Raw genomic sequence first — 9,690 nt, 5'->3', positions numbered from 1 at the left:
CCGCCATGGCGGCGCCACCCTAGGGGGCGACCTTCCGGTCCGCTGGAGTTGCTAGGGTAAAAGTCTTCCGACGAGCGTGCACGTGCGGCGCGTACACCTACTGGAATGGATATGAGCAACACATTTTGAAGAACAACAGTTACAAAGGTGAGTAACCGTCTTATCCCTGCCCCAGCCCCGCAAAGCTCCGGGTTCCCCCAGCTGTCGGAGCCCCAGGCCTTTTAATTTGCCCCTGAGGGCTCCCAGCCACTTCTTCAGCTGGGAGCCCATGGTTGATTTAAAATCAAGTATCACCTCTCCACCCTTAACCTTCCTTTTTGGCCCACAGCTGTTTTGGTGGGGCGACGCTGAGGAAGAAGGGTTTGCTTCTGCAGAGCTGGGCGTCGCTGGGGCAGGGTGTTTCCGTGGGGCCGGGAGGTGCTGGGGGAGCGGGGGAGGGGTTCTGCGAGGCCGGTGGGTTTCAGCCCTCAGCTGTTTTCTTTGGAGTAATGTGGCCCTTGCCGCTTTACAAGTTGTGCAGGCCTGCCTTAGAACAACAATCAGCTTTGGACACTTGCTTTGGACTCAAGGTGTTATCTGCCATACATACTGCAACTCTGAAGCCCCTCCTCTCCCCCCGCTCCCCCTCCCCCACTGCGGGGCACTGCTCAACAGTCACCTAAAGTGGAGCACCCACAGGGACACTCCTCGAAGAAGAAAAGGTTACTCACCTTGTGCTGTAACTGAGGTTCTTCGAGATGGTTGTTCCTGAGGGTGCTCCACAAGCCCTCCCTCCCTCCCCTGTCCTTTAGAGAAACTGCATGAAACTCCAGAGTAGAGAAGGAACAGAGGGACGGTTGACTGTGGACCACTATGTAACCACTCAGAGCAGCACTAGATGGCAGTGGCACATGCCCAACCGGGTGCTGCTACCACAAATCTCCAGTTACATGGGCAGGGTGTGAAGACATCTAAAGTGGAGCACCTGTAGGGACAGCCATCTTGGAAAACCTCAGTTACTGTACATCGTGAGTAACCTTCTCATTTGCAGAAAGAATGAAGGGCCAATGTATTTCTCTGCAGTAGTTATCAGTGAGTTTTGGGTTGTATTTTGACCTGTTAGGAAATAACTGGGGCACAGTCCCCCCACTAGAGCTCAGTCTATGTCTACTAAAAGATGTTCCCAGAACAGAAATCTGCAAGGCTGCAACTTGATCTTTTCTTCAGACCTTTGCCAAGCCTGATGCCACCTTACCTGCTTCCAGAGATGACCCTATCTTTGGTGATGCAGTTCTCTCAATAGTTCTTGACTTACCTTCCCACTACCCACCACCTCTTTGAATTACTGCTTGGGAGTCTCCTATGGGGAAGTGCCCACAGAGACATGTACTCGAAGGATAGGTTACTTACCTTGCAGTAACTTGTCCCTGTGGGAGCTCCACCTCCCTCCTTCCCCTCTCCTGTGAAGTCTCTGGCTTTGTTGCTGTGAAGGAACTGAGTGGAGGTGGGCTTGCACCTGCATATTATTCCTTTTGTTTGGATCACAAAGTGTTCTGCGCAGGTGTGGCCTGCAAGCACTACTTTGCATTTTTCTTTCAAGAGCATATGTGCACATGCATCCTATGGGGGGACAAAAGCCCTCTAAAAGAATTCAAATTGCTGTAAGGTAAGAAATCTCTCCTTTGTTAACTTGTAAAGATTACACAGGGAGCCTAGCTCTTGGCCTGCAGTTTTGAGGTTTACTGAAGGTGAGAAATGAGTGTTTCCAGGGACTTATGTGCAGCATACCACAACTGGTGAGAATTTTATGCCATTATATTTGGTGTAAAAATTAAGTAGTGGGATGTTTTGCAGATAGATGGGGTTGGGTGAGGACTCTAGAAGTCAGGTTTATGTTCCAATAAAGCAGGGGTCGGCAACCTATGGCACATGAGCCGATTTTTCATGGCACGTGGGGTGGGCTGAGCTGCTCAGCCCGCCGCCGCTCTGGGGTTCTGGCTGCTGGCCCTTTGCCAGTAGAGGTCCCCTCAGCCCCACTCACCTTGCTTCCAGTTGGAGTTCCAGCGCAGGCCCCCTGCCAGACAAGGTCTAGGCTTCCGGCTCTGCTCAGCCCTACCAACTGCCAGCTCCACTCACCTCAGCTGCGGATCAGGGGTTCTAGCCACTGACCTTCTGCCAGCTGGTTATCAGCTTATAACTCAGAAGCCTGTTTGCAGCTTAAAGTATCTAAATAGGTGCCACCAGACACTGGAAAACTCAGCAAGGAAAAGCAAGGGCAAGGATCACGCTAAAGTAATAAGATCTGAATATTTAAATTAATTTTAAATAAAGCTTCTGAAGCATTTTGAAAACCTTGTTTACATATAACAGTAGTTTGATTATATATTTTAGACTTATAGAGAGACCTTCTGAAAAACATTCAAATGTGTTACCGGCACTCGAAGCCTTAAATTAGAGCGTATACGCGAAGACTCGGCACACCGCTGCTGAAAGGTTGCCGACCCCTGCAATAAAGCTTTTCAAGTCTTCAGAATTAGATTTTTCTTACCCAAATGTGTGGATCTTATGCTGTTCCTCCCTTTCCATGGCAAGTGATCTGACAACTGCAGCACTTGTTTACATGGAAAAATAATAGGAAAACCATTTGCATTGAAAATGGCTATATAGCAGCAGTAAATGAAGGGCCAGTGCCATATGATGGGCAAGACCTATTAGAGAATAACTGAATAATTCCTTGTGTGTTGGAAATAAAATACAAGCAGTATGACTCAACGTGACATGTCTGGTGTGCTGAAAGTTGACAAGCTTATAAAAATCAATTATAATCATTAGCTTAATTAGTTAATATTATGCAGTTTGAAAACTTGTGTAGTTGTAGCTTGAAGTTGTACCTGTGTCTTAATGGAGGTGTCTTACACCTTACAGTGTGGCAGCCAACATCCTGCCCCTGCCCCATTTAGACTACAGACAGATTAAAAACATAGCTTTGGCAAATTATGATAAACTTTGAGCCCAAATAAGTCAATGAAAACTGATTGAGCTTTAAAGATGTTCATGACCGTCATGACAGAGGCTACTTTAGCAGAGAGACTGAGTGGAAATTTTGTACAGCGTTTGGCCCTATATTTTTATCTGTTACAATACAAAAGTTGAATTATAATCAGGAACTGATAGGTAGCTTTCTCCTGGAACTTGTGCTTTTGTGTGTGACTTGTGTTCATTTTTTTGGTTCCATGCATGGCGTGATGTTTTTATCAGCATGGAAACAATCAGTTACCATCTTCAGTCATCAATTTCAAACTGGTTCAGTAGATCAAACAAATTGGAAACCAAAAGTAAAGATGGGGAACATTGCTATGTGAATTCAAAACAGTTTTGATGTTTTTATATTTTTCAAATCTTGTAGTAAAAATACTAGCTGACCTCACTTTCTCTTGTGGATAGGACAATTGGTATTCCATTTTGGTGCTTGGTCTAAGTTAAAATGAGACCCTCAGCCTTGATTTTTTTCTTTAATTAAATATATATTTAGAATGGATGCTTTGCCTGTAGGTTAACAGCTGGATCCAGACTTGAAACTGTGGAAAATGAAGACCTGAGTGAAAAAACAATTAAGCCTGAGAAGAAAACACGAAAAAAACCATACACTACATTATATGTGTCTTCTAAACCAACTCCTGAAACACAATGTCCTCAGCAATAAAACTCAGTTTTTCCAGAGCAAATATGGAAACTTAGTCTTGCCTTAAAGATTCTGTTGTGAAGCAATGAATACGTAGTGTACTGTTTTTAATGTACATATACTTTGCATTTTAATAAACCTGTGTATCTGCCTTCTGTTTCATGAACAATTATTAATATTATGGCTTGTATTATGCAGGGCTCTCACCATTCCTATTTGGTTAACCTCAGAAGTGCCACAAAAATAAATTCTCTTTGGTAACTTGACTCAAAATGTTGTCCCATCCTGAATTTTAGTTAAGACCCTAATCATTAGTTGCTTTGAGTTTCCAAAAGTGTAGCTCAGTTCAGAATGACTAGAGTTGACTATGGACATCCTGTGAAGCTATATAATAAATACAGATGTAAACTGAGTAGGACTGCATATTTCTCTAGTGAATAAAATATTGTGATACTACACTGATGGAAGGGAAGATACAGAGAGAACAATAAATACCAATGTTGTTAAATTCCTAAAGGTTGTTTTAATTGTTTTAAATGGGCACCTTTCAAAGCTACATTTTCCCCCAATGTGTAGCAATTTCTGATTTTCAGTGCACCCTATATACTTAAATCCCACATTTAACACCTTCTTTAAAAGTCATATGAACATGGAGTGCTTTTGAAATGCTAGAAAGAATCTTATAAATGTGCCAGCAGTTAAAATAAACCTTGCTTTACTCCTTTCGATGGTGCCGATAAATGTTGCTTAGTTTTCTAAATGTAAAATTCTTAAAAATAATAATAATAATAATAAAAAATAATTTCAGGAAAGTTTTTTGTAATATGTGTGTAAAAACTGACTATGTACTAAAAGTTACTGCTTTTAATGTAATTACTTTTTTCTGTTAATTTTGTTTGTAGAATACGAAACATGTAAGCTTTCTGTAACAATAAATGGCTTATTGCAACTTGCACATTGTACTTGGGAATAAATATGCAGATAACATGCAGGTTAATTCTAATGGATGTCTGTGTTCCCAGTTAAGACTTCTAAACTACTTAATTAAATTTGAAGTATGATGATTGCTACAGTTGCTCTGGTTCCCCCTAGTGGCTAATTTAGCCCATTCAATTTCTTGCCAATAGCCATTGTACCGAAGATTTTTGAAAGTCTTAGTTAGGAAATTATTCCAGTAGTTTTTACCCACTGATTAAATTTGTTGAGTAAGTCTTTATGCACTTGTGCCCTGATTTCCCCTACCCTCTCAGCATTAATCCCCTGAAACTTCAATTGAAAACTCTGTGCACCAAACTGGAAATGTAAACCCTCCAAAATGTGGGTGCCTGAAGTTAGGTTCCTAAATGTGTTCAGCAGTTAAACCAAAGTGGATCCAAGTTTTTGTGTTAGTTGCAGGTAATCAACTCTTTAGAAAACTGAGGTGACTAAAATCAAAGGTAAACTTATTACACAGCATGAGTCTTAGCCAGCAATAGAACTTGGCCATTGATGTACAATCCTGTTGTACTTGGAGCAGTTCAATTAATTTTTAGCTTGTGTTGTACTGATGCCCTTTTTAAAAAAAAACAAAACAACAACTTGCCTTGTGCGTATCTCAACGCCGGTAGAGCTGCCCCTGCCTGGACCCTGACCAGGCTATTTGTGTCCCTCCACACTGGGCCTTGTTGAGCTCTTAACCTTCCTTTGAACTGAGTTAGGCTGCATCCCTGTCTTTTTCCTTGGTTTCCCGGTGCACTTCTTGGGCACAGACTGTTACCCTTTCACAGAAATGGGACCACATTGCCCAGCTGCCCCCGGACCAGTGCTGATTCACCATATGGTCTATCAGAGTTCCAACCTGGTGGGTGCTCTGGGTTTACAGTTCAACTCTTCAGTGATGTGTAATAGATATAGTATGTAAAACACGGTTTTGCAAGGGTTTAAGTACAATTACATTAGATTGAGACAAATCATATCTTACATTCATTTCCCTGCCTCGGTTTCCTCATCCTTTGGGAGCTTTCTCTGGGCTGAAGTTCAAGTCCTTTTCAGTGTCCAGGATCCTTCTGTGCTTTATAGCTTTTTTGAATCATGGAGTCTGTCTTCTACAGATCAGCGTGCTTTGCTTTTGGCTGATTCCACAGTTAAAAACACTTCCCTTGTCAGAACTGTGCCCCTTTTGTTTCTCTCACCCACCCTATGAAATTGTTGTTTATAAATCCTAATACAAATGTCTGATTCTGCCTCTGAGAGAAAATTCCAGGTCCCAAAACCTTTCACCATACAGAAAAGTTAGAGAAATTTGCTTCCCAACGGTTACAACCTTCCTATTTGTTCCAAGGAGATCAAATTCAAATGGAAGTTCTTCAGGTTCATTCCATTGTCCATACTTGAATTTCAGTCCAAAATGGAGGTAAAACAGCAGAAGGCAGCAAGCCCCATATTCAAAATGGACTTCACCACCTTGCATAGTCTGATATCAAACAGAATTCATAAGCTATATATAAAGTCCCTAAATTATTGTGGCCACTTGAACAGTGGCTCAGGATAGCTTCTTAAAAATAACCTCAGACCATGGGCTAGATCACCTTTTTGTGGGAAATGAGAATGAAAACCTATGTACTAGGAGACCTGCCTTTCAGATATAGAACTGCAGAGTATATTGCACATAAGGACTGAGATGTATTGTCAAAGCTGTGCTGGTAAGTTTGCATTCACATCACTTGTATGAATACTAAATCCAAGGAGTCATAAATTTCTTTTTAAATCTTAAATTGATTTAAAGTTTATAATTAACTTGAAGTGACTCTAAGTACTTAATCCCTACAACCCCTTACCACCCTTGCATACTACTTTAGTGCTGCTATTCTATTTTTAAATTCTTGAGCCACTGCCATTTGTGGATCCTTAGAACTTAGCAGGTAAGTGATGGCAAAGAAGGGGAGTGTCTCTCTGTTGTTGTTTGATAGCAGTAAATGGGTGACTTTAGCTCACATCAACCTGCTTTTCTTGGTCTTGTACATGAAAACTGTGTCCGTGATTTTCACTGAAGGAAACATTGATGTGTAAAAGATTAGTTCCCCCGCCCCCCGGGGCTTTTCTTTCTAAAATAATCCAAAATTCAGTTCTGGAATGTTAAAATACTGTGTTAAGCAAGTATAAAATCAAAGGTAGATTTGCTGCCTTAGAGTAGAATTAGTAAAATTAGTAAAAATATTAGTAAGAATTGCATGGATGATGTACAGCAAGAGCTAACGACCGCCTTCCAGTTGTAACGCTATGTCTCTATTTCATTTCAGTCTTGATCCATAAATGACTAAATGAGTGCAGGTTTTTATTGCCTTAAACCAGTGATTTTCAACCTTTTTTCATTTGCAGACTCTAAAAAAAAAAAAAAAAAGATTTGAATGGAGGTATGGCCCCCTTTGGAAATCTGAGACATAGTCTGTGGCCTCCCACGGACCACAGACTGAAAACCACTATCTTAAACACACTTTCATATTTGAGGTCAAGGGGGGACAGGGCATTTAATTGTTGATAGCCAGAGAAAATGTGGTTTAAAACTACTTCTGTCACAGTCTATACATACAGAAATATTGGCTCACAATTTTCTGAATCGTCTGTTCAAATAGGCAATTCTTACCCAGAAAAACCTGATAGCTCCCAAAGAAGAGTGACACTTGCAAGGAGTTCCTTCTGTCTGATTCTTGAATGAACATACTTGAAGCTGTTCCAAATACGTACCATGGAAAACCTGGGCAGGCAAAGCTGGCATGTTACTACTAATAGAGAATTAAAATAGGTTAAATTCTTCATATGTGAAGACTAAGTGTGAAAGGGTAAACATACAGGACTTAAAAGTCTGCATTGGTCAACTGCCTCCAATATTGCTTTCATCAATACAGTTTTCTAAATTGTCAGCTAGCTTAGTGAATATTTTATACTGATACTTAAATAGCAGCATTGCTCTTCCCTGCCAAATTGATTAATTCAGCCAATACACTTTATTCCCAGCTGGGCAACTTTACCAAACAGTGTATTTCCAAGCATCTTTCAGTCATCCTTTAGTGTTACTGTTCCCATATTCAAAACTTATTGATTGCATGACAGTTTCTACTGTATAAGGCTTTTTTAGTTTTAGATGTTACTTAGATTGTTCTATGAATAAGTTTGGCCATCTTTTCTGTGATGCTGCCAAAAATGTCAGATCCCCCTAGAACCAAAGTTCGAACGATATTTTTTTCATCCACAGTTCTGCTTATTCAAGTGAAGCGTTACTCATACTGTAGTACTGCAATACAGGGCCACCCAGAGGTGGAGGGAATTTGCCCTGGACCCCGTGGGGGTCCCACAAGAGTTTTTCGGGGTCCCTGGAGTAGGGTCTTTCATTTGCTCCGGGGTCCCCGGAGCTTCTTCTGCTCTGGGTCTTCGGCAACAATTCGGTGGCTGGTGCTCCTTCTGCCCTGAGACCCTCCGTTGAAGACCCCAGGCCCCCTGAATCCTCTGGGTGGCCCTGTTGCAGCATAAAACTTGACCTACAGTTTAGTGCCAAGCTGATTTGAAATACAAATTAACTTTCACCATAGATATGTGCTTCTGTAACCATAAGCCAAATAGTGAAGTATAATATAAATATATAAATTTATAAATATAAACTTCAAAGAGCTGGGAAATCTTTCTTGGGATAGATAATATTGATGGAAAAAAATACTTGTAAATCAGATCAGCTGCTTTTTTCGCACTGGAAAGTAATCTTTGTGCTATATTGTAAGACAAGTAGCTGAGGAATTGTTCTGAGACAACTACTTTATTACATTATTTTATTAATATTAAAATCATTCTTAAACTTGTATATGTGGTTTGTTAACTTTTAAGATTGAGTATATGTTTTTATCAGTGAGATACTGATCTCTGTCTTGACATCTTGGATCCCTGACAAAGCTACAGAATATGAAGATTTTGGTTTAATTTAAATATTTTAAGATTCACTTTGAAGAGGAAATAAATGACTTTAATACCAGTAGCAGAACATCCTGACCACAAAAAGCTGACTGAAAATCAAGTGACCCTTAAACTATGAAACTGGTTACTTTATCATACTTGCCATGTCACTTTTGAACAAGCAGAACTTAATCCTTGGGATCTTTGATGGCATTATTCATATTGCTATAACCCTTTTTACAGAATCATAGTTAAGTGGGCATGACTCGAAAAATGAAGACTGACTTTGGTAAACTTAACTTCAGGAGACAATATCTCATGTGTCTTCCACAATAAATTACAGGAAATAAAGCACAGTGCTATTTACCTTTATTGCACTCTCATCTTTTAACATACTACACCTACTCAAGACACATAGCATTGGAGCATAACTAGATATTGCATTACATCTCCTTTGTGTATGTCTGAGTTATAACTATAGTATGTTTATCTTAAGTTTATGTAAATCAGTAAGGACTCATGTTCTGACATTTAGGTGAAGGAAAGGAGGAATGAGTAGTAAAACTGATGAGGCACATCACATGTTTCCACTAAAGATGAATTAATTCTCTACAATGGATTTTCATAATAGAACTACAATGGATATGCTTTTACTAGGAGGTGTTATTCTTTTTTATTAGGTGGCTTCTTTAACAAGTGGAGGACACAGTATCTTTCATTGGGTACTTTCTTAACCCTCTTCCCCCTGAAGACTGAGTTTTGCCAGCAAAAAAACCCCAAAAAACGACGGAAGATACTTCAGGAGGAAATGTAATTACTATCCACTCATCATTTTCTCCTCTCTCTTACTACTTGTTCATTTATTGGTGATGAGGCTGTACAATGAGTAGCCAAAGAACAGCAAGAGGGGTTTGTATTAAAAGTACTACATCTAAAAAGAGGCTACCTTAGTCCCGTTATGGATTGAGGAAATCTAACAGTTATGTCAGACAAACAAAGATGCATATGTTGGTTCTGGCTCCTACTAACCTTATCCTTCACCAGAGAGTGGTTCAGAGCTGTAGGTATTATACCATATCACAGCAAGGTTGCACTTTCCAAACGTTCTT

General features: G+C 40.4%; 1 protein-coding gene across 1 annotated transcript in view; it reads left to right on the top strand.

Moving 5' to 3' along the window:
* Positions 1-4,614, top strand: part of SPDL1 (spindle apparatus coiled-coil protein 1) — a 66,741-nt gene extending 62,127 nt beyond the window's left edge. The window contains exon 12 of the mRNA XM_032803685.2: positions 3,532-4,614. Within this exon, the coding sequence (XP_032659576.1) occupies positions 3,532-3,682 (151 nt within the window). The 3' untranslated portion in view covers positions 3,683-4,614. The remainder of the gene's footprint in view (positions 1-3,531) is intronic.
* Positions 4,615-9,690: the final 5,076 nt, after the last annotated feature.

The sequence above is a fragment of the Chelonoidis abingdonii genome, chromosome 7 (genome assembly GCF_003597395.2).
Source record: "Chelonoidis abingdonii isolate Lonesome George chromosome 7, CheloAbing_2.0, whole genome shotgun sequence".
Classification (NCBI taxonomy): Eukaryota; Metazoa; Chordata; order Testudines; family Testudinidae; genus Chelonoidis; species Chelonoidis abingdonii.
Note: the sequence above shows the minus strand (reverse complement) of the source record. Positions and strands in the feature narration are given on the sequence as shown.